General features: G+C 45.9%; 1 protein-coding gene across 6 annotated transcripts in view; it reads right to left on the bottom strand.

Moving 5' to 3' along the window:
• Positions 1 to 885: 885 nt before the first annotated feature.
• The window catches only part of LOC115131459 (phosphatase and actin regulator 4A-like), a 47,559-nt gene continuing 23,305 nt past the window's right edge, over positions 886 to 25,139 (bottom strand). For 4 of the 6 annotated variants that reach the window (XM_065020423.1, XM_065020424.1, XM_065020425.1 and 1 more), the window contains 12 exons: positions 16,780 to 16,950; positions 16,545 to 16,625; positions 15,092 to 16,243; positions 14,188 to 14,607; positions 9,319 to 9,910; positions 8,850 to 9,109; positions 7,826 to 7,991; positions 7,685 to 7,740; positions 5,450 to 5,511; positions 5,114 to 5,251; positions 2,672 to 2,748; positions 886 to 2,429 (listed from right to left, as the gene is read on the bottom strand). In XM_065020423.1, coding sequence (XP_064876495.1) covers positions 2,414 to 2,429; positions 2,672 to 2,748; positions 5,114 to 5,251; positions 5,450 to 5,511; positions 7,685 to 7,740; positions 7,826 to 7,991; positions 8,850 to 9,109; positions 9,319 to 9,910; positions 14,188 to 14,607; positions 15,092 to 16,243; positions 16,545 to 16,625; positions 16,780 to 16,950 — 3,191 coding nt within the window. In that variant the 3' untranslated portion in view covers positions 886 to 2,413. Of the gene's footprint in view, positions 2,430 to 2,671; positions 2,749 to 5,113; positions 5,252 to 5,449; positions 5,512 to 7,684; positions 7,741 to 7,825; positions 7,992 to 8,849; positions 9,110 to 9,318; positions 9,911 to 14,187; positions 14,608 to 15,091; positions 16,244 to 16,544; positions 16,626 to 16,779; positions 16,951 to 24,514; positions 25,055 to 25,139 lie in introns of those variants that run through there. The other 2 variants (XM_065020421.1, XM_065020422.1) reach the window with 2 other exon arrangements.

Genomic DNA, 25,139 nt, shown 5'->3' with positions numbered 1-25,139 from the left:
TTGGGAGGCTGAAGTCTACGGCAATTTTCTGGGCCTTCCTCTGACACCGCCTGATAGAGGTCCTGGAGGGCAGGGAGCTTGGCCCCAGTGATGTAGTGGGCTGTTCGCACCACCCTCTGTAGTGCTTTGCGGTCGAGGGCTGTGCATTTGCCATACCAAGCAGTTATGCAGCCAGTCATGATACTCTCGATGATGCAGCGGTTCTTAATGACGTCGGTATCGGTAAGGACCCACTGACGGCTATTGCGGGTGGAACACATTGTCCACAATTGTTAGTCTAAAGACTCAATGAAATAAAAAACTTGAACATTTAAAAACAGAATACATCAACAAAGATGAAAGGCAATAAAGAAAGGGTGGAAGAGTATTAGATATTCGTTCACTTTGCAATTTTTTTTTTTTAAATGGCATAATAATATTCTTGGGCCAATTGGCTTAAAAGAACTAACATGAGGTAGAATGGGCACATTTAATATGTATTTCTATTACGCGACTCCATGATTAGCAATTCAAAGGCTGAAGAGAGGAGCGAATAGGACCCGATTTAACTTGGGGCTCGATGTGCAGTATGATATAACATGTCTGATCGAGGAAGGCTGTTTATCCCATGAACCAGCGGTCGAAGAAGATACACAAGAATACTCTATTGCCATAGTTAGGGTACACGGTAGACTACACTTCTCATCTGCATGTATGGCGAAAGGAAAGACTCATAATAGTTTCAAGGCTATTGTTGACCCAAAAAAACACACACAAATGCCCTGTATTTTCCATCCAGAATAGAAGTTGCAAGTAGCAGACAAACTATACAGTTTGTGTAATACTGCCCTCACATGGAGTACTTTTTAAAAGGCAAATGGTTGGGAAAATAACAAGTTGACAACATTCTTCATGATAAACCATTTATTTTAATTTGAGTGCAAGTTGACCATTCATTTATACAATAGGTTTGCAAATCATTTTAAAGATCTCTTCATAAAAAACATCTGCAAAATAAGGGGACGCTTTTTCTGTACCAATTTCTGTAATATTATTAGAAAATAGCACTGTTGTAATACTTTAATTACATTTAAAATACATTTTTGTTAACATTAGGAAGACATGCAGTATTTAATATAAAGTCAAATCTACAGGATAAGTTTATACAGCTGAGGCCAACCATTGGCCTACATACAAAGTAACATAATAAAAAAATGTTTAAGTAAAAATATATCCATGTTCCTGCTGCAGGCCTTCAACACCCTCCGTGAAATAATTATAGCGCATGTAAGCTTTGTTAGGTCTTATTCAATTATTCTAATGTTTCAAATTGTACAATTACATTTTTAAACTTTAAATTCCCATTTTAACAATATGGTGCCTTATTACTATGCCTGAGAAAACAATTAGTTAGCTTGTATTATTGGCTGTCAGAAAATGTACAGAATACAGTAAAAATGCACATCATTGTGTATGGGGAGAATGGAGCTGTTGAATAAGATCTAGGTCTATGTAAAACAGCTAGTAAGCGGACTAGTTGAGGCTACATTTGAGTTTCCTTTAACTAAACCCGTCACTGATATATGTTGGCTACATATAGCCATTTCACATTTCCTCTGTACAGTTTTCATACCCCTCCATGTATTGTCCCAACAGCGATAAGGCTAGTACCAGTGGGTACACACACACACGTTGGAGGGTTTCACCAGTGTCATGTAGTCTAACAAAGTTCAGTATCTCATTTATTTGGACATTAAATCATTAGTACCACCGTGTATGAATGTCAAACATCATCATGATCAACAATCAATACGTACACAATTCTTTCCTCTTCTCAAATAAAAATATGGCAAAGTGTTGAGGGAAGTCTAAAGAGCAGGTGCAGAAGGCAGAATATTCTTACCTTCGGTAGCGACAGAGAATGTAGATGTGATGAACAAAACAGGACATTCTCTGTCAATCTCTGTCCCTTTTGTCATGCCTATCGTAAGTCACAGTGTTGGCACAGGGAAGTAACAAAATGTCCTCTGAAATAGGCCTAAACCACCACCTCTGTTGTTCTCCTCCTGCTCCGCCAAGGGTCATCTTGTCAGGAAGCTCAACGCTGCAGTGCAGTAGTACCAGTAGCCCCATGGTTTCATATCTGAGGGCTTGGACCGATGGGACTCACCTCTAGTCCGTGGCTTCAACAATGACTGGATTGACCAAGGAACCACAGCCACAAATTCATAGTCAATGGTCACAGATAGGCCATGGTTTCAGATACAGCCATCAATACTGTGCCTTCCGGGAGAGGAACAGGCTTGTTCCATAACAAGGGAATGTGGGTATTGCAGTCACCAGGGGGTCTGTGCGTTCCATATTGGAGTCCTGCAAACCCCCGGCTCCGTATTGCATTTAACTTCTTCTTTTGCAGCCAGGCCAGGGAGCACAGCTAAGGCCGATGGAATCTGAGGAGTGAGGATGGAGGAAAGTCATGATACACACTGGCTAGGAAGATATAGGGCTGCAACTTACAACATTCAACAACAGTTGTGTTTTAGAGAAATCCTGGTTAGTTTGGAGTTCCGGGCCTGGATATAAGTAAATAAAATATGAACCATAAAGTTGGAAGAAATGTTGAAGTGTTCAGCTAAATCTGAGGAGTCATTTTGAATAATTTATAGATATTGGTGTTGTATAGGACACTAACCTGGTATAGATCCTGCTCTCTTCATGAACCTCCATCTCAGAGCTCTTGAACTCATTAAGTTCCTTGCGGATGGCAGCCTAGAATAATAGAGGGGGAAGATGCATCACATAACACCGGAATCACTGTACTGGCAGGAACAACCTAGAGCAGTTCTACTTTGTAATTCTGTACAGTACAGACAAAGAGATCAAACGATTAGTGCCTAGACTTCAGGCTTTTTTCAATGAGAATCAATTGACAAGCAAGCCAGTGTCTGCTCTTCTCTCCAGCTGAGTCAGACAAACTCCAGCAAAAAAAAAAAAAATGTCTCTTTCAGGACCCTGTCTTTTAAAGATAATTTGTAAAAATCCAAACAACTTCACAGATCTTCATTGTCAAGCGTTTAAACACCGTTTTCCATGCTTGTTCAGTGAACCATAAACAATTAATGAATATGCACCTGTGGAACGGTCGTTAAGACACTAACAGCTTACAGACGGTAGGCAGTTAAGGTCACAGTTATGAAAACTTAGGACACTAAAGAGGCCTTTCTACTGACTCTGAAAAACACCAAAAGAAAGATGCCCAGGGTCCCTGCTCATCTGCATGAACATTCCTTAGGCATGCTGCAAGGAGGCATGAGGACTGTAGATGTGGCCAGGGCAATCAATTGCAATGTCCGTACTGTGAGAAGCCTAAGACAGCGCTACAGGGAGACAGGACAGATAGCTGATCGTCCTCGCAGTGGCAGACCACGTGTAACACCTGCACAGGATCGGTACATCTGAACATCACACCTGAGGGACAGGTCCAGGATGGCAACAACTGCCCGAGTTACACCAGGAACGCACAATCCCTCCATCAGTGCTCAGACTGTCCGCAATAGGCTGAGAGAGGCTGGACTGGGGGCTTGTTGGCCTGTTGTAAGGCAGGTCCTCACCAGACATCAACGACAACAATGTCACCTGTGGGCACAAACCCACCGTCGCTAGACCAGACAGGACTGGCAAAATGTGCTCTTCAACGACGAGTCGCAGTTTTGTCTCACCAGGGGTGATGGTCGGATTCGCGTTTATCGTCGAAGGAATGAGCGTTACACTGAGCTCTGTACTCTGGACCAGAATCGATTGGGAGGTGGAGGGTCCATCATGGTCTGGGGCGGTGTGTCACAGCATCATCGGACTGAGCTTGTCGTCATTGCAGGCAATCTCAACGCTGTGCGTTATCCTTCCCGAAGTCTCATCCTGACATGACCCTCCAGCATGACAATGCCACCAGCCATACTGCCTGTTCTGTGCATGATTTGTTCTGCGATGGCCAGGGAAGAGCCCAGATCTCAATCTCATTGAGCGCCTCTGGGACCTGTTGGATCGGAGGGTGAGGGCCAGGGCTATTTCCCCCCAGAAATCTCACAGCAAGAACTGCCAAATCTGGTGCAGTCCATGAGGAGGAGATGCACTGCAGTACTTAATGCAGCTGGTGGCCACACCAAATACTGACTGTTACTTTTGATTTTGACCCCCCCCCTTTGTTTAGGGACACTTATTCAGTTACTTACACTTATGTCTGTGGAACTTATTCAGTTTGTCTCAGTTGTTGAATCTTATGTTCATACAAATATTTACACATGTTAAGTTTGCTGAAAATAAACACAGTTGACAGTAGGAGGACCTTTCTTTTTTTGCAGAGTTTTTTTGCGATGGCACACGTATCCAAATCCTGCCTCATATCCAAATCCTGGCACCTCAGAACTTCCATCCAATCATAAATATGAACTTCTCAATAGTTTAACTTGCCAATAAAAGTTCTGCAAATTAAAAATAAAACCCGCAAATGTCAGTTCTCATCTAAGAAATGGTGACGGATTTTAAACCTCTGAATAGCAGAAAGTATGCTATAATTTCTGTTTCAACCTCTTCTCCTAGCTTCACTGGACCAGGTAATATCCTGGGGACAACTCAGCACAGCCATTAAGTAGCAATTATATTGCATTCTTGGGATTTTTGTTTGACACAGTATGTGTCTGGAATTCAAAACCCTGCTGAAATGATAAAAGATCTCTCAGTATGAAGAGGTTTAAACCTCAGAAGACTTCCTTTAAAAGTGTATGACAGGCTGTTATTACTATGACTCTCTATTACAGTTGAGGAGCACACTTACCATTTTTTTACAACCTTATATTCATCATCTCCAGGACCACCTCAGCATATGAAAATAGCTATGTTTATGTTTTGTAGTAAAAAAAGATGACATCTACCAATTAGAGACAATTAGGCAATTTGTAGTTAATGCATACTCATAGTTGGTCAAAATCACATGATGCACACTGATGATGTCATTGGAAACATCCATCTTCCTTCATCTTTTTTTCACAAAACATATAAACGCACCATTTTCACATGATGTTGGGATGGTGCTGGAGATGATTAATATGAAGTTGAACATTTTTGAACTGAGTCTCACCTTATCAGAGGGCGTGAGCTTGGTCCAGGGTTTGTCTGCACGGCGGTCGTAGTCTTGAGTTGTGGTACACTCTACGTACTCATGGAAACGCAGGATCTTCCTGGCCTGAAGCTCTGCTATGGTGGGTCTCTGGGACAGCTGCCGGGTAGAAAGAAAACACACTGACTGTCTGGAACTAAAATGCTAAGTTAACACTTTATGGTGATTAGTTACATTTAAGTGTTTTATTTGTATATCTGTGTATGATTGTTTTATCACCGGAGTGTGTGTATATATGCAGGATAATGTACTGTATCTTTGTGTGTTTTCATTCTGCAGTGTGTGTGTCAGGCTAACCTTTCTCGTTAGTCTGCGTTTGATCTCGCTCCTCTCTGCCCTGATATCAGCTTCGTTCCTGGCTACAATAAGACAAGACATTCCATCAGAGGCCAGACAGACAGAAACACCGCAGTCGGTTAGAGGACAGACAGACAGAAACACCGCAGTCGGTTAGAGGACAGACAGACAGAAACACCGCAGTCGGTTAGAGGACAGACAGACAGAAACACCGCAGTCGGTTAGAGGACAGACAGACAGAAACACCGCAGTCGGTTAGAGGACAGAGACAGACAGACAGACACCGCAGTCGGTTAGAGGACAGACAGACAGAAACACCGCAGTCGGTTAGAGGACAGACAGAAACACCGCAGTCGGTTAAGAGGACAGACAGACAGAAACACCGCAGTCGGTTAGAGGACAGACAGACAGAAACACCGCAGTCGGTTAGAGGACAGACAGACAGAAACACCGCAGTCGGTTAGAGGACAGACAGACAGAAACAATGCAGTCGGTTAGAGGACAGACAGACAGAAACAATGCAGTCGGTTAGAGGACAGACAGAAACACCGCAGTCGGTTAGAGGACAGACAGACAGAAACACCGCAGTCGGTTAGAGGACAGACAGACAGAAACACCGCAGTCGGTTAGAGGACAGACAGACACACCGCAGTCGGTTAGAGGACAGACAGACACACCGCAGTCGGTTAGAGGACAGACAGACACACCGCAGTCGGTTAGAGGACAGACAGACACACCGCAGTCGGTTAGAGGACAGACAGACACACCGCAGTCGGTTAGAGGACAGACAGACACACCGCAGTCGGTTAGAGGACAGACAGACACACCGCAGTCGGTTAGAGGACAGACAGAAACACCGCAGTCAGTTAGAGGACAGACAGAAACACCGCAGTCAGTTAAGAGGACAGACAGACAGAAACACCGCAGTCGGTCAGAGGCAAGACAGACAGAAACACCGCAGTCGGTCAGAGGCAAGACAGACAGAAACACCGCAGTCGGTCAGAGGTAGGCAGGCAGTCAGTCAGAGGCAAGACAGAAACACCGCAGTCGGTCAGAGGCGGGCAGGCAGGCAGGCAGTCGGTCAGAGGCGGGCAGGCAGGCAGTCGGTCAGAGGCGGGCAGCAGGCAGTCGGTCAGAGGCGGGCAGCAGGCAGTCGGTCAGAGGCGGGCAGCAGGCAGTCGGTCAGAGGCGGGCAGCAGGCAGTCGGTCAGAGGCGGGCAGCAGGCAGTCGGTCAGAGGCGGGCAGCAGGCAGTCGGTCAGAGGCGGGCAGCAGGCAGTCGGTCAGAGGCGGGCAGGCAGGCAGTCGGTCAGAGGCGGGCAGGCAGGCAGTCGGTCAGAGGCGGGCAGGCAGGCAGTCGGTCAGAGGCGGGCAGGCAGGCAGTCGGTCAGAGGCGGGCAGGCAGGCAGTCGGTCAGAGGCGGGCAGGCAGGCAGTCGGTCAGAGGCGGGCAGGCAGGCAGTCGGTCAGAGGCAGGCAGGCAGTCAGACAGAGACATATAGAGAGAGAGACAGACAGACAGCACCCATATTCACTAAGCGTCTCAGAATAGGAGTGCTGATCTAGAATCTGTTTTTCCTTTTAGATCATAATGAATATGATTATATGGTCAGGGGGGACCTGATCCTAGACAAGTACTCAGGGCCCTGAGCTTCTCCTGGCGTCTACACAGCACAGGAGTTGTTTTGAATCAGTCTTTCCCCTCTCGGGGACAAGGACGTCCTTTGTCTAAGACGAACTCTGCACATTGTGTAGTCCTTTTGCAAAGCTGTCTAAGGACAAAGCTTTAAAGTAGCGCTTTCAGAGTAGTCTGAGGACAACCATAAGACATGTGAAAACATTCCATTTTGGATACCTGAGCAGAAATATGTTTTAGAAAATATAATCTTCTTAAAAAGTGTTGGCACTACCGTTTTCGTCCCAATGCTAAACTCAAGAACAAACAAGTGCAATGGTCAAATTACACAGTGAAGCAAGCCATATCTTTTCTTGTATGGAAGTACTTTTACAGACCACTAGAGGGTAGACTGATGTATGGCAGATGTCTAAAACACATTGACATCTCACACTGTATTAGATACAGTTTTGGTTACTAGTAAAACCAGAGAGATGCTTGTCTATCTAGATGTAACAGACATTAAAGCAACTGAATGAAGCATGAAGTTGATATTGACTGGAAACATTATAATAAAACCTGACGTAAAAATGCAGACAAAAAATATGATAGCGAGAGTTACCTGGAAGGATGTTTCTCTGCTCCAACTCCTCTGCTGTGGGTCTCTGACTCAACCTCCTGATTAAAGAAACACACAACACACGCATGTTGATGATAGGGGAACACCCCCACCCAACACACACCCGTCTCTGGATGTAGTTACCTGTTGAGCGTGGTACCGATCTTGTTCCTGAGTGCCTCCCACTGCTCTCTGCTCTGCCAGCCGACTCCGTCCTGTCCTTCTCCTCCCTCCTGCTCCTCTCTCTCCTGCTGTCTCTCCAGCTTCAGGGCCAGGGTGTCCTTCCTCGTCACACGGCTCGCCAAGGCACCTGGGTGGTGCAGACAAAAACAGACACAGTTTAACTTGGAGCTCTGCATCACATTAGACTACTCATTTGCAAGTAGTAAAACGCATACAATGAAGGAAGAAAATCGAAAGACACAGGGACAAATTGAATTTCCCTTATTGATGTTCACTAATAATGAAAGTGTCTTCCTAATAGTATTGTACTTTTTTACTTCGGAGATTGAAATCAACACCAGCCCCATGTGATATCATCAACAGATTTCAGATCTACAATAAACACCAGCCCCATGTGATATCATCAACAGACTTCAGATCTACAATAAACACCAGCCCCATGTGATATCATCAACAGACTTCAGATCTACAATAAACACCAGCCCCATGTGATATCATCAACAGACTTCAGATCTACAATAAACACCAGCCCCATGTGATATCATCAACAGACTTCAGATCTACAATAAACACCAGCCCCATGTGATATCATCCAGCAGATCTACAATAAACACCAGCCCCATGTGATATCATCAACAGACTTCAGATCTACAATAAACACCAGCCCCATGTGATATCATCAACAGACTTCAGATCTACAATAAACACCAGCCCCATGTGATATCATCAACAGACTTCAGATCTACAATAAACACCAGCCCCATGTGATATCATCAACAGACTTCAGATCTACAATAAACACCAGCCCCATGTGATATCATCAACAGACTTCAGATCTACAATAAACACCAGCCCCATGTGATATCATCAACAGACTTCAGATCTACAATAAACACCAGCCCCATGTGATATCATCAACAGACTTCAGATCTACAATAAACACCAGCCCCATGTGATATCATCAACAGACTTTAGATCTACTTACTTGGTGGATCTTCGTCCTCGTCTTCGTCGTCATCTCTGTAGAGGATGGGTCCGTCAGAGTCCGTCTCCTCATCTTCATCCTCCTCACTGCTGTCTCCGTGCCCCCGGCCCTCTGGGATCACACTGACCCTGGGTTCCCCCATCAGACCCCTTCTGCTCCTGGGCTCCAGCTCAGGCTGCCTGGGGGGCTGGGAGGGCAGCATCCGCCTGGGGTGAAGCTTCTCCAACTCCTCCTCCATGTTGAAGTCATCATCCTCAGGTCTGGAGAGAGGGATCGAAAGAAAGAGGGACAAATGTCAACAATTTTAGTCTGACTCTTGAATAGTGTGTGATCGTGTGTTTGAAGTATGTCTATAATTGTTCTGTTGTTATGATTGGAGCCACATTTTTAGCTCAATATTGTTCCAGTTGATATTGTGGTTAATAGACATGCTGTGACATTATGGAAGCATGATAAGTTCAGCACTCACAGTCTGAGCAGTTCTATGGTGATGGGTAGAGAGCGTCGGACTCCAGCCTCAGTGAGGAACTCTGGAGGGGACTCAAACAGCATGGAGTGGGCTCTCTGGGATCCGTCTGGGTTAGCCTGGGCCGGGCTGGGGGAGCACAGGGCCCGCTGGATCAGGATGTGCAGGGGGATGGCTGGGACTGAGGCTGGGGGTTGGTTGGGTGGCTCTGTGGTGGGGCTGGGAGGATCCTTCTGATGGATAGGGAGGGGGACGGAGACAGAGTTGGGGAGAGGTAGGTGGGGGTGGGAGCTAGGAGTGGACATGGGTATATGGGACAGAGGTCGTGGTACAGGGTCAGAGGTGGGTAGTTGGAAGCCTACTGCTTTAAGGGTGTCCCGATTGGCATCTTGGTCAGCGCTGGGGGGTACAGAGACAGTAGGTATGGGGACTGGAACAGGGGCAGAACTAGATGGGAAGGAGGTCTCTGCCTCAAGGGACGGGTCGTCGGAGAGGCTCTTGGTGACGGGGGTCATCCTCTTGGGCGGAGTGGGTGGAGAGCACCTGGTGGGGGCAGGAAACACGATGACACCACTGCCAGCCTGAGAGAGCTCTGCTATGGAACAAAAAACACACAACAGAATGAATACTGGTCATTTACAAGGACAGAACTGACAGAGGTCAGAGGGAGAGAGGGCATCAAAGCATCACATTCACACTTAAGCAAACTGGTTAAAAGGATTATGATGAGTTGTTTAGTTTCATGAAGGCACAATGCATTTTTAACCTGTGGATGGATGGGATATATTTTTTAAATCATGATGATATCAAATCTGGATATTAGCAGCATGGCCCATATCTTATCCTATGGTTCAGATGAAAATCATTCCATGCAGTATCAAAACCGGAATTTGAAAACAACCTAAAAAGCATTTTATTAGTCTTAATCCATTATTTTTAAGTCACTTCACACGCCTCAGCAGTCTCTCTTGACCTCTCTTTAAAGTCAAAGAAGACAACCAACAAGCTAGGGCACACTGCCTGGCAGTTAGCCTAACTTCCATGCATTGTTTTCATTCCAACCAAGTCAAGTTAGTGCAGTCAGTTCAGCCACAACTCAATCGGACATGCAATGAATAAAGTGGGGGACAATCAATCTTTGCTGGTGGTGCATCACATCACTTGCTATGGGCAGAACGGGGAACAGTTGTTTCAGTGTCATCAGTTCCTGTCAGACTAACCCATCAGACTTGGTTGTGTCACAACACGTGCTGTGGAACGGTTACGATTATTCAGTGCTAAGCCCATGGATGGACAGCGTAACAGCATGGCAGGCTTGTGCCCCTCAGGACAGGGTATCTGACGCATGTTCAGCCCGTCGGTAGCGGAGGTTGGTGGACAGGGAGAGGAGGCCCAGCTCCCCCTGCCTTCAACTTGTCCAGTCGTGCGGAGGATGGGGACCGTGGACCCTTGAGGCTCCGTTCAATGTGGATGCTGACAGAGATGAGTGAGGTCAGAGGTCAAGGCCTTCAGCAGGCTGGTTGAAGGTGCGGGACACTGAATAACTGGCCACTGTTGCCCAGCTAGGCAGATTGTTACCTCAATATCTAACATCTTATTATATCTAATATCTAACCTACAGATAGGCTTCGGATATAGAAAACTGCCAGGCAGCGTGATTGTCTGTTGACAGACTGGTGAGGACGTTGGCCTATTGTAGGTATATACTGTGATACATAAACCTGCTCTCTCTTGCAGTGACAGAATGGATGTTTGTATTCTGTGGATCCTGTATGGTATACGACCAATGACAGGGTTACATAACCATCGACAAACGCCACTCTTGGGATTAGCCAGGAGACATGCACTGTGTGTCAGTGTAGCAGCCAATCAGAATACAGACTCAGAAAGCCTATCAGGGAGGAGATCCACATAATGAATACTATAATTTCTGCTGTACACAACTCTGTCAGCCAGATGCGATTGTGAAATGGAGTAACGTATCTATGAGGACTATATGCCCTCAGAATGGCATAGGACTTTCTGAATTGTGTCACAACTAGGGCTGTGGCGGTCACGAAATTTCATCACAGGGTGATTGTCAAGAAAATAACTGTCGGTCTCATGGTATTTGACCATTGATTTAAAAAAACACATTAAGCATCTCCTGGCTTCCACACACACCTACAAACCACTGATGCTGACCTTTGGAACATCTACATTTTAAGTCTAATAAATCCATGTATTATAGCCTACACTTTCACAATAAATTCATTACTTATTTTAGACAGGTCTGAAGAAGCATATGAAGAAAATGTAGTCCACTTCGTAAGAACAGAATAGCATACCGAGTTGTCCTTATGTTAAGTACTGATCTGGCTATGCCATATGGCTGTGGGCTACACTAGTTAATTTAGCAGACAAGATTTGCTTAAAATTCCATGGCATTATTTTATAGTATGAAGAACACAACTGAACAAAGCTGAATAAAATAATGGATATTTTCTCCAAATTATTTGAGGAAGTGCGGACATGTGCTGAGCGGTTAACAACAAAATAGGTACTCTTATATGGTTAATTCAGAGTTAATAATGTAACTATAGTTGTTCTACAAACATCGGGCTATATGTTTTGATGTTTAATACTATATGTTATATGTATGGCTATATGTTTTGATGTTTAATACTATATGTTATATGTATGGCTATATGTTTTGATGTTTAATACATTGTAAGGCTTCATGATGCAACTAATGATGATTTGAAAATAATTCACTTGAAAGGCATGAGCTCTGCTTTGTTTTTTGCGCAGGCTGTTCACACTTCACCAGTCTCTCATTCACAATTTGAGAAGCATCTGATAATGCTTTGAATTTCCCGGCGGCATCCTCTTTGTGTGGAAATAATGTACCGTAAAAATAATCCATGCCTTTTGCAGCCCTTCTCCCTGAGTGCTGCCTGCTTCACACTAGAAGCGCAGCAATGCACACGGCAGTAGGCTAGAAGCACCAATGTTACATTAGTGGGAAAACACCTTTATCAAAAGTGACCACAAATGAGGTTATGCATGCAATGCTTTTATTATAAAGGTGCATTTTTAAATGGTGAAAATAATCTTCCCCAAACTTGAAACTCGTGCTGCTTATGTATGCCAGTTAGGCTCCACACCGGTTGGAAAGCGGGTTCATGTGCTTCATTTTAAGGAGCTATTTGGTCATTTTAGCTGTGATGCAAACCTTTTCAAAACATATTGTCCTATGGGCTAGGCTACATGAGGTGTGGACTAGGACTCGAAAAAGTTAAAATAAGAAAAAAGGCATTGTTTCTTGCCTTAAGCTGGGCATCGTTCACAAGTGATAATATATCATTCACAAGTGATAGGCTAATATTGTCACCCATCAGACTATTCTTGATTTAATCTTGTCTTTACATATACTAAATAATATATGTGTGAAATCCGTTTTGATTTAGAATGGATCATTGTCATGCACCTGTTTTAAAACAGGGGCAGGTGAAAAAAATACATGTAATCTCTGCACTTAAATAGTGAATGGAGGATGCTTTTCCTGTAGTTCATTTTAATGCCAACCAGGTAGGCTATACTCCTGTTGTAATGATAAGCAATGTGCTTAATATTTGCTTAATATTAGGAAAGTTGAGAAATACAGTAGGTCTAGCCAATAGAAATCTAATGGGATCCTCCTCTTTTTAATAGAGGCCAACACCGTTTGATAGCCTATAGAAATGTTGTACAACATGAGCTCATGGGCTCTCATGAAGGATTTGATTAGATTTTCATTGATGCCAGAGTGATTAGAGGGATAATAGAGTGCTGAGTACCTGGCCGTTAGCAAATTTGGTAGGCTACTAATTACCGGTCACCACAACAGCCCTAGTCACAACAACTGTCACTATACAGACTGTTGTAATGGGCTCCAGACCTAGGGCAGCTGGGGCAGAGGATATGGAAAACTGAGGCAGCAAATCAGAGCCCTGGATGCTCTGGAGTTGCTCCAGGCCTGTTGGAAGAGCGCCAGCACAGCATTGTGTGTGTGTGTGTGTGTGTGTGTGAGCTGAGCTTGAATAACCCCGGTAAAGAAAAGCCCTTGCCTGGCCCTCTCTTTGGAGACTGTCTCGCTGTACACAAACTGCAGACTAGGGCCTTTTCTTGTTTGGACATAAGTCTGTCCTCCGCCCTCTCTCCTCTGTGACCGGAAAACCGATGAGTGGTCGAGGAACGTGTCAATTCGTTAGTAGGCAAATGGAAGATGGTCCTCCCCTCCTCAATAGCCTTGTTTTGGCGAAGAAGCACAAGTATATCCTACTCAAGTCCTTTACGGAAGAGTTTTAAACTCTGCCACATACCATTGTTTTCTCGAAGGAGAAAATGATGCAAACATTTTATCTATAAAAATGTCTTACTAAACTAACATAATTTGTTTTTATTACTTTATACATTTATTTTGGGCGTCCACCCCTGTAAAAGTAATTTGCCTGATGTGAGCAGAGGACAGTCATTTCATACAAACGCATTTTCTTCCACATTCCCTCTCTTCGATTAACTTTGACTTTTTTCAAAAGGATGTGAGAGAGGATGCAGGAGTTGAGCAAATCCAATTGAGAAAAGGCCTAAGTACTGCACAGAAGACCCTGTGTTTCAGTACACATCGAGACCAACCACTATACTGCAGGAGGACATATTCTGTTGAAACAGGACACTTAGAAACACCAGAGTCATTGATTTGGGTTCAAAAAGTTCAAACGTAATTGTAACACTTTACTTGAGGGGTACCGGACTTACCTCATCCATAAACCTACGTAAAACAATGATAACCAGTAACATAATGGAGTGAAACAGCAGTACAAACAGGGAGCAGAGGCAGGGTAAACTCACCAAGCAGAGCGAGGTTGCTGTTGCGGTTGGTGGGTTTGGGTGGGGGTACAGGTGGCTGCTTGGCATGGGGGGGTACAGGGGGAGGGGTGGCCGACTCTCCCGGGATGAAGGATGGGGGTACATGGCTGAACCGCGCAGGGGGGACGGGGCTGGGAGGAGGGTCATCACTGATGACCAGGGAAACAGTCCTGGGTGGCTTGGCCACCGCTATTGCAGAGGAGGTGGAGGAAGTAGAGGAGGAGGAGGAGGAAGGTGGGGTGGAGGTCCGGCCAGGCTCCATGGAGGAGGTGGTGGTGGGTTGGCCCTTGGGAGGGAGCATGGCCTGTTTGGCAGGAGGCTGAGCTCTCCGGGAGGAAGAGGAGTTAAAGGCAGAGTCAGGGTCTGGGGTGGGGCCTGGGGCAAAGCGGACACCAGTGGACTCTACAGACAAAACACGGAGACCGACAGAGACAAAACACAGAGACAGACCGGATGTCAGAAGGATAATAAGTGTTTCTATTCCACCTGGTCCTTGGGGCTCAAAGTGCAGCCTCAAACACACACTGTTACTGTACAGTGCTGAGCACATAGAACACAGAGCTGAGATAAGCTGCAACTCAACGTTAGACAATAAGCAGCTTTTTAACAGATTAACTAACTAAAGACGGATACTGGTCAAGTCCTCACACCTTTCACAGGGGTGAGAACAAGGAGATTTACAAGTTACCATATATACACAACATAGTAGATTTGAAAGAATCTCCTAGACACTCAATTAGCAGACATTGCCCTTGCAAAGTGCCCAATAAACTGCTTTAAAATGCTTTTTTCCACTAATAATTGTTGAACTTCTGAAACAGCTGAAGAGCAACCTTCAGACGTACAAGTGAGAGGATTTACTTACACATTCCAGGCAGTTTCTTACCTGCTCTTCCGCGGGTCTCCCCTCGTTTGGTCTCCTCAGATGGCATGTACCTGGGCAGGGTGCTTCCACAGTTAGTCTCGGAGGCAGGGCGGACCCTGCTACGGGGGTCCTCTGAGGAGGTCTTCTGGAGACTGGGCCTCAGCTCCATCTCAGAGTGGGGTCTGACCACCGGACGACTCCCTTCTACAGGTCTCAAGATAGTCTCTGTTTTCCCAGCCCTAGGACTCCTTCTCCTATCCTTCTCCTCCCCATCGTCCCTGCGATCACGAGCATCTCTCCTTTCACAATCGATTCTCTTGTCATCCCTCCTCTCTCGATCATCTCTCTTCTCGTCTCTTTTCTCTTTTCCCTCTCTCCGGTCATCTTTTTCTCCTTTCCCATCTCTCTTCTCCTTGTCCTCCTCTCGATAATCTCTGTCCCTCCTTTCCCTGTCATCTCTCCTGTCTCTCTTTTCCTTGTCTTTATCATCCCTCCATTCGCCTCCCTCCCGGTCTCTCTCCTCCCTCTGATCCTTTCTTTCTCTCTCATCACAAGGATCTCTCCTCTCTTTCCTTTCCTCTTTCAAATCTCTCCTCTCTCTCCTCTCCTCTTTCCCATCTCTCCTCTCCTCTTTCCCATCTCTCCTCTCCTCTTTCCCATCTCTCCTCTCCTCTTTCCCATCTCTCCTCTCCTCTTTCCCATCTCTCCTCTCCTCTTTCCCATCTCTCCTCTCCTCTTTCCCATCTCTCCTCTCCTCTTTCCCATCTCTCCTCTCCTCTCGCTTGTCCTCTTTCCCCTCTCTCCGGTGCTTCCCGTCCTCCGGAGCAAGTCCTCTCGGTAGTGACCCTCCTTTCCTCTCCGACACGTCAGAGGGCAGTCTGCTCCGTCTCTCCAGATCTATGGCTGATAGCCTGGCGTGCGAGTCAACGTCCAGTGGGGCTCGGTTGGAGCGAGAGGCATCGGAGGGCACCCTGATCCTGCTCCGGGGGTCGTCTGAAGGGACAGTGCCCCGCCGGGGGTCCACTCCCTGGGGCAGCCAAGTGGGGTTGAGCCCTGGGCCTGGCTCCCCCCGCGACCCCCTCACCCCCGACTCGGAGACCCGCTCAACGTCCATGGATACTGGCTGGCCATTCTTCACCCCCGGAACTTTTGAGTGGTTCACATCGTTGCTCTCTGTCACACAAACACATACGGATAAGGAATTTGAGGTCAGCAAAGATATTCTCTACATCAATATTCTCTAAAATTGTTACCCTACTATAGTTTTGATTCTCGTTCATAAAATATAGGCCACTAGTATCTCTGTAGGTCCTTTACCTATCAAGGCTGTATGCACAAAGCATCTCAGAGTCGGAGTGCAGAGCTAGGATCTTTCCATATAATCATATTCATTATGATCTAAAAGGCTAAACCGGTCCAAAATCAGCACTCCTACTCGGAGGGGCTTTGTGGATACGGGCATTGGTCTGCATACCATTCTCTGGAAGTTCTTTCAGCACTCCCCTGTCAATCAGCTCCTGACGAGGTCTCCTTACTGAGATCTTCCTCTCCAACACTGAAAGTAAACAAATGTTTCATTTTCCCGTAACAGAGGTGGCTTGATGAGTAACATTGTCTGAGACCATGAAGACTTGAGCTGACTTAAGATAACAGGTCCTTACAGTTGTACAATCCATACATCAAGGTTACTATTTCTAAAGGGTAGGTACCTATTGAAGTTTCCAGAAACGTCTCACTGCTCTTCTTCTTCCTCCACTTCCAGGGCTTGAACATATTGCCGAAGCTGGAGAACTTGCCCTTGCGTTTGGAGGGAGGGGTTTCGCCTGATGAGTTCCCCCCCTCGCTCCCTGTCGTACTATGCTGCAAGTCCACCTCATCATCTAGAGAGGGAGGGAGAGAGGGAGGGGAATGGCATGATGCTTATTACAAGATATAAGATGAAGGCAAGGGGGATAGAAAATGATAATAGGCCTACTGCTGCCCTATTCGTAAAAAGGGATTGATTTTCCTCTATAGACTGGGCCCTAAATAACTCTATAGTATGTCTTCAACAGTAACGTTACAGTATGAACTAGGCCTGAGCTGGTTGTTGCTACATTCCACTGTCATGTTTAAGTACAGTCGTGGACAAAAGTTTTGAGAATGACACATTAATTTCTACAAAGTTCTGCTTCAGTGTTTAGGTATTTTTGTCCAATGTTACTATGGAATACTGAAGTATAATTACAAAGGCTTTTATTGACAATTACATGAAGTTGATGCAAAGAGTCAATATTTGCAGTGTTGACCCTTCTTTTTCAAGACCTCTGCAATCCACCCTGGCATGCTGTCAATTAACTTCTGAGCCACATCCTGACTGATGGCAGCCCATTCTTGCACAATCAATGCTTGGAGTTTGTCAGAATTTGTGGGTTTTTGTTTGTCCACCTGCCTCTTGAGGATTGACCACAAGTTCAATGTGATTAAGGTCAGGGGAGTTTCCTGGCCATGAACCCAAAATATCGATGTTTTGTTCCTCGAGCCACTGTTATCACTTTTGCCTTATGGCAAGGTGCTCCATCATGCTGGATAAGGCATTGTTCGTCACCAAACTGTTCCTGGATGGTTGGGAGAAGTTGCTCTCGGAGGATGTGTTGGTACCATTCTTTATTCATGGCTGTGTTTTTAGGCAATATTGTGAGTGAGCCCACTCCCTTGGCTGAGAAGCAACCCCACACATGAATAGTCTCAGGATGCTTTACTGTTGGCATGACACAGGACTGATGGTAGCACTCACCTTGTCTTCTCCGGACAAGCTTTTTTTCCGGATGCCCCAAACAAATCGGAAAGGGGATTCAGAGAAAATGATTTTACCCCAGTCCTCAGCAGTCCAATCCCTGTACCTTTTGCAGAATCTCAGTCTCTCCCTGATGTTTTTCCTGGAGAGAAGTGGCTTCTTTGCTGCCCTTCTTGACACCAGGCCATCCTCCATTAGTCTTCGCCTCACTGTGCGTGCAGATGCACACTTGCCCTCTGCCATTCCTGAGCAAGCTCTGTACTGGTGGTGCCCCGATCCCGCAGCTGAATCAACTTTAGGAGACGGTCTTGGCGCTTGCTGGATTTTCTTGGGCGCCCTGAAGCCTTCTTCACAACAATTGAACAGCTCTCTGTTCAATTGTTCTTGACCCGATAAATGGTTGATTTAGGTGCAATCTTACTGGCAGCAATATCCTTGCCTGTGAAGACCTTTTTGTGCAAAGCAATGATGACGGCAGGTGTTTCCTTGCAGGTAACCATGGTTGACATAAGAATAACAATGATTCCAAGCACCACCCTCCTTTTGAAGCTTCCAGTCTGTTATTCGAACTCAATCAGCATGACAGAGTGATCTCCAGCCTTGTCCTCATCAACACTCACACCTGTGTTAATGAGAGAATCACTGACATGTCAGCTGGTCCTTTTGTGGCAGGGCTGAAATGCAGTGGAAATGTTTTTGGGGGATTCAGTTCATTTGCATGGCAAAGAGGGACTTTGCAATTAATTGCAATTCATCTGATCACTCTTCATAACATTCTGGAGTATATGCAAATTGGCATCATACAAACTGAGGCAGCAGACTTTGAAAATTAATATTTATGTAATTCTCAAAACTTTTTGCCACGACTGTACAGAGTGTTATACTAGACCACAATACAGACTCAGCCAGGCTTAAAGCTGAAGGCTGCTCTGAATTCCACTCTTATTGGCTGCCGAGTCTCTAACATTGAACTGAGACTTCTCCCCACCAGCATGGAAAGACAGTGGGATGGTTTCAATACGGTTTCAATACAAACATAGTTCCTGTCAAGAGTACAAACATAATTACTACAGAAACTGCAGACAGAGAGCAGAATAAACAAACAAGCAACACATTGGAGAGGATAAGGTTAGTCTCCCAGAAATCATGACTCATAACTGGTCTCCAGCTGATGATGTCACATGCTGCTGTAAACCATGCAATAGAGCAAGGAAGACTTATTATGGGCGTGAAATATCCACACATTCTTAGGTGATAAGTCAACCACACGTACACACACTTGCTGCACAAGAGGACGGTGCTTTGGACATACAGCATGTTGATGGTTGACTGACTGAGTCACTCCCTAAGGAACAAACCAGGAAGCTTTGAATAGCATGAGATCTATATAAAAACACCAGACATATGTTACAGTCATCGGCCTTATATTGATGAGGTCACAACAGTCCAGTCTATGGGGGACAGTGGCAATTTGCATCCTCAAATTCATTCATTCATCCCTCATCCCCCTGTATTCTGACTCTTACCAGAAAACACCCTGGCATGAGAAAGAGGGATGAAAGGTAAGCGGAGAGAAACCGATCGAATTCACTTGATTGATAATTTTACAGAGACAGACAGACACAGGTATATCATGCCCCTAAATAGTAAATGAATGCTAAAAACTGCATACCAGTGCAATTCACTGAGGGCGTTTGTTAAACAAATAGATAATGTTATAAAAGACTAGTGGAGAGAGGGAGAGAGGAAAGAAAGAAAGCGGGAGAGCAAAACAGCAAAAAGGAGAGGGGTCGGAGACAAGACATGGGAAGTCGTGTGAAACGGGGCCAGGATTCATAAGGGGAAAAATGAGAGTTGATATCCCTGTGGCAGGCAGGCGCCAGTTCCACAGAAAACAGTTTGAGAGTGAGCGAGACAAGCCAGTCAGTGCCAGCAAAAACAAAACAATTAGAGAATCCCACCAGAACTTTGAGGTCAGTTGTTTTGTCTGTAGCATCTAGCCTGAAGATTACGTCAGACCTAATGCCAATATTCATCTGAGAATATGCATCTAGTATGCATAATATATACTGTAAATACTGTAGTTCCACATCCAGGCCACATGGTAATTGTGCTGGTCTGGAAACAGTTCCCAGCAATACTGTTGTTCTTCTCAAGGTTAGTCTAAGCTAAATGTGAAAGCAGCAAAGCTCAGGATATTACATTTCATTTGGGTACAGACAGTTCCATACAGGAACAACTGAGGAATCATACTTTATCATGGTCACCAGAACTATCAATACCAACTGAACTTCAAAACACCAGCAATCACTATGCCAAGTTACCATAACTGTCAGCTTAGCTACACTGTATAGTACATTAACTCATTTCGGATGAAGTCTAAGCCTTAGTTTACGTTGCTGTGAATGATTCATCTCATTCAAAATGAGTGTTCCTTTTTAAGTCCCTTTAAATGCACAACCATGTTGTCAGATGCACGTATCTCTTTGAGATAAACAAGTCTGTTTGTCCGTTTAGTTCCTATATGGGTCTCGTGTGATCCCCAGTTGACCAAGAGGTCCTAACCTGAACTGTATGGCACTGCAGTGATGTGGGGGACAGGGAGCGGTGGTGGGCGTTGAACCTTCCCTCTGTCAAACACATTAGCCTCACAGCTGTTCCTGGACAGACAGACACTAATTGGTGCTGGAAGGGGCTCTGTCTGTGTGGGGCGAGGCGTCCTTGTGTTACAATAGAACGCGACAACGTGAGAAGAGAAAGCAGGTATCAGAGTTTGGGAATAAAAGGTGACGGCACAGTCAAACAACCCTGGACTGACTGATGGTAACCACTGCTCCCCAGAGACTGACAGGCCACTGCTCCCCAGAGACTGACAGGCCACTGCTCCCCAGAGACTGACAGGCCACTGCTCCCCAGAGACTGACAGGCCACTGCTCCCCAGAGACTGACAGGCCACTGCTCCCCAGAGACTGACAGGCCACTGCTCCACAGAGACTGACAGGCCACTGCTCCACAGAGACTGACAGGCCACTGCTCCACAGAGACTGACAGGCCACTGCTCCACAGAGACTGACAGGCCACTGCTCCCAGAGACTGACAGGCCACTGCTCCCCAGAGACTGACAGGCCACTGCTCCCCAGAGACTGACAGGCCACTGCTCCACAGAGACTGACAGGCCACTGCTCCACAGAGACTGACAGGCCACTGCTCCCCAGAGACTGACAGGCCACTGCTCCACAGAGACTGACAGGCCACTGCTCCACAGAGACTGACAGGCCACTGCTCCACAGAGACTGACAGGCCACTGCTCCCCAGAGACTGACAGGCCACTGCTCCCCAGAGACTGACAGGCCACTGCTCCCCAGAGACTGACAGGCCACTGCTCCCCAGAGACTGACAGGCCACTGCTCCACAGAGACTGACAGGCCACTGCTCCACAGAGACTGACAGGCCACTGCTCCCCAGAGACTGACAGGCCACTGCTCCACAGAGACTGACAGGCCACTGCTCCACAGAGACTGACAGGCCATCAAAGAAACAGTTTGACATCCATCTACAGGCAGAGCACTGTCTTACTGGCTACATATTTTACAACGCACACGTCTTGTTTGAACAGAAATCTGTGACAATATTGTCAAGGTGAATGTACCCATTGTTTCGTGGTGAACATGACAAGCAGAGAGAAGCAGAGAGAGCTGCTAGAGAAGCCTTGGTTTGCTCTTACTCAACCAGCAGTCATACTGAATGGTCCATAAGGTAAATGACCCATAACAATGACATGACACGCACTGAGTCAACATAGTTTCTGACAACTACATGGAGTAGTGTAGCCATGAAGTTCGAATGCCATTCTATTGCTATGAGCATAGCACGGTGGTGGTATACCATATACGCATGGAGTGGAAGCATGCACAGGAGTACTGTAGTAAAGAAATACAATTATACTTACAGTGCATACAGAAAGAATTCAGACTCCTTCACTTTTTCCAGTTTGTTACATTACAGCCTTATTCTAAAATTGATTAAATATTTTTTCCCCCTCGATCGACACACAATACCCCATAATGACAAAGTAAAAACAGGTTAAGAATAAAACAAAATATTACATTTACATAAAAATTCAGACCCCTTTACTCAGTACTTTGTTGAAGCACCTTTGGCAGCGATTACAGCCTCGACACTCCTTGGGTATGACATTACAAAGCTTGGCACACCTGTATTTGGGAACTTTCTCCCATTCTTCTCTGCAGATTCTCTCAAGCTCTGCCAGGTTGGAAGGGCTATGTCACTGCACAGCTATTTTCAGGTCTCTCCAGAGATGGTCGAACGGGTTCAAGTCCGGGCTCTGGCTGGGCCACAAGGACATTGAGACTTGTTCCGAAGCCACTCCTGTCGTTGTCTTGGCTGTGTGCTTAGGGTTGTTGTCCTGTTGGAAGGTGAACCTTCGCCCCAGTCTGAGGTCCTGAGCTCTCTGGAGCAGGTTTTCATCAAGGATCTCTGTACTTTTCATCTTTCCTTCGACCCTGACTAGTCTCCCAGTCCCTGTTACTGAAAAACATCCCCACAGCATGTTGCTGCCACCACCATGCTTTACCGTAGGGATGGTGCCAGGTTTCCTCCAGTTGTGACGCTTGGCATTCAGGCCAAAGTGTTCAATCTTGGTTTCATCAGACCAGAGAAACTTATTTAGGTGCCTTTTGACAAACTCCAAGCGGGCTGTTATGTGCCTTTTACTGAGGAGTGGCTTCGGTCTGACCACTCTACCATAAAGCCTGATTGGTGGAGTGCTGCAGAGATTGTTGTCCTTCTGGAAGGTTCTTCCATCTCCACAGAGGAACTCTGGAGCTCTGTCAGTGTGACCATCGGGTTCTTGATCACCTCCATGACCAAGGCCCTTCTCCCCTGCTTGCTCAGTTTGACTGGGCGGCCAGCTCTAGGAGGAGCCTTGGTGGTTCCAAACTTCTTCCATTCAAGAATGATGGAGGCCACTGTGTTCTTGGGGGACCTTCAATGCTGCACACATTTTTTGGTACCCTTCCCCAGATCTGTGCCTTGACAAAATTCTGTCTCGGAGCTCTACGGACAATTCCTTCAACCTCATGGCTTGGATTTTCTCAAAGCAAAGGGTCCGAATACTTATGAAAATGTATCTGTTCTATTATACATTCGCACAAATTTCTAAAAACCTGTTTTCGCTTTGGTCATTATTTTATCATTTTTAGAATAAGGCATGTGCTCCACTGTATTTGCCACCATGTGTTACAAGTTTATTGTATGTAAATAACTACATTACCAAGTCAGTCTAAAGTATGCAATTCCAACTAATACTAGGCCTACACTACATTAACATTCCCCAAAGGGCTCCAATATAAAACCCAGTTGTTCAGAAACAAATAGCTAAACCAAGGCATGCAATTTGTTTAGTTATTAAAGAGTTGAAAGTACAGTGCACAACAAAACAATGCTAACCTATTAAAGTCCACAACATGACACAGCAAACACTGACTGACCAGACCGTGTCATGTGGTTCACATTTTTATTAAGCAAATAAACCTACAGGGGCTAAGTTAAAGAGAGATTAGAAAGTCAAAATACAAGCCCAATAAACTTGAGCACAAGAAGAAGCAGGATAATATGGAGATGACTTTGTCCACAGAAAGTAGCATGCTGTTTTATTCCAACCCGTCTAAGACAATCTCAGATGAGCCACCACCCCCACCTAAACTCAGCATGGTACAGAGACAATTAGGCCTAAATCAAACTGTAATGTGTTCTTCTCACTGACTAGAACTCACAATCCAAGCCTAATAAACTACAGTGAGCCACCACACCATCAAGAGACCCCTCCCTGCACAGTTTACTATGGAGCAGTCAAGTTGTCCAAATTCAAGTGTTATGTGTTCCGCCCTCTGACAGACAGTCACAGCGGCAAAAACAGGTTTCTGTGTTTGTCTCTGTATATTAGAGAGGAACGATGGGGGCTTTAGGCTAGGCAAATGGTACAGCACCATAATTAATGATGGAATCCTGAGAAACAGACAACGGCAGATTTCTTTTAACTAGACAAGTCAGGTAAGAACAAATCCTTATCTACAATGACGGCCTACACCGGCCAAACCCGGACGAAGTGGGCCAATTGGCAGTCTCATAGGGTGGCGTACAATTACGTCCGGTTGTGATACAGCATGGTGCCTTGCACTCCCAGCACCACTGTTAACAAAAAAATCCCATGTTCCGTCGTAAAAACCGGGGGGGGGGGGGGGGAGAGTGAGGGGAAAAGAGGAGTTTAGACAGCAGTGTGGGTCGGTGAGGTCGGTGTATTACACAATCACCACATTCCATCAGCATGCATTCCCTCACCTGTCTGTGCCTGCCCATCTCCGCCTCCTCTCTCTCAGTCTCGCTTTCCAAAACAAAAACCTCTGCAACACGTATCTTCCATATCCACCTACCCATTCGTTCCATGCTAACACAAACAGTTCTCTACAAAACATTCGACAAACAAACTCCTCTTCCATAGGCAGCAATACAAAAGCAGGTTCTTCCATGCTAAAACAAACAAATAGTGCTTTCCTGAGTAGGCTACTTCAAACTCCTCCTCCAAAAACAAATACAAAAGCTCATGTCCTCAAGTTCTGTACAGGTTCCCGTTCTGTCCTTGGACTCACCAGTGTTGTGTTGAGCAGGTTGCGGTTGGTGTTGCCGGGGCACTGTCTCCACGTCGCTGGCACTCTGTCCCATGCTACCCCACACCCTTGTCCCCTCTGACCCACCGGCCCCCAACTCTCCAGGTGTCCACGGTAGGGAGGAGGGATACAGAGGAAAAATAGATCCCCTGCTAAGATCCTCGCCAACAAACCCAACCGCCTTAATGCTCCTGTAACCCAAGACTCTCCTACTCCCTCTGGTCACGTTGTTCCTTTCCTTCCTCCGTCTATTTCACTGTGTGTTTCGGTCTCGCTCACACGCACACACACACACTTACTTACTTACTCACTCAAACAATTTGCAAAGTCCCTCGTCTGTGTAGCTGACTTCATAAATAAGGTACACCAGTTAAGGCAGTTGCATACCGGCAGACTCCGAAGCATGTCATTCCTCATGGCAAAGTTCACAGGAGGCAAAACAGTATTTGAGAGAATTAAAATGGTATTTGATCCCAGTTCTCCTGAGGAGAAGTGGTTGGTAACTGGAGGGGAGGTCTCTCCCTCTCACTGTAACATGAGAAGTGGTGGAAGGTGAGACGAGTCTAGGTGGAGCTCTGCACCAGCCAGAGACGATGTGATGTCACTC

Source organism: Oncorhynchus nerka, linkage group LG7, assembly GCF_034236695.1.
Source record: "Oncorhynchus nerka isolate Pitt River linkage group LG7, Oner_Uvic_2.0, whole genome shotgun sequence".
In the NCBI taxonomy this organism is placed as follows: domain Eukaryota; kingdom Metazoa; phylum Chordata; class Actinopteri; order Salmoniformes; family Salmonidae; genus Oncorhynchus; species Oncorhynchus nerka.
Note: the sequence above shows the minus strand (reverse complement) of the source record. Positions and strands in the feature narration are given on the sequence as shown.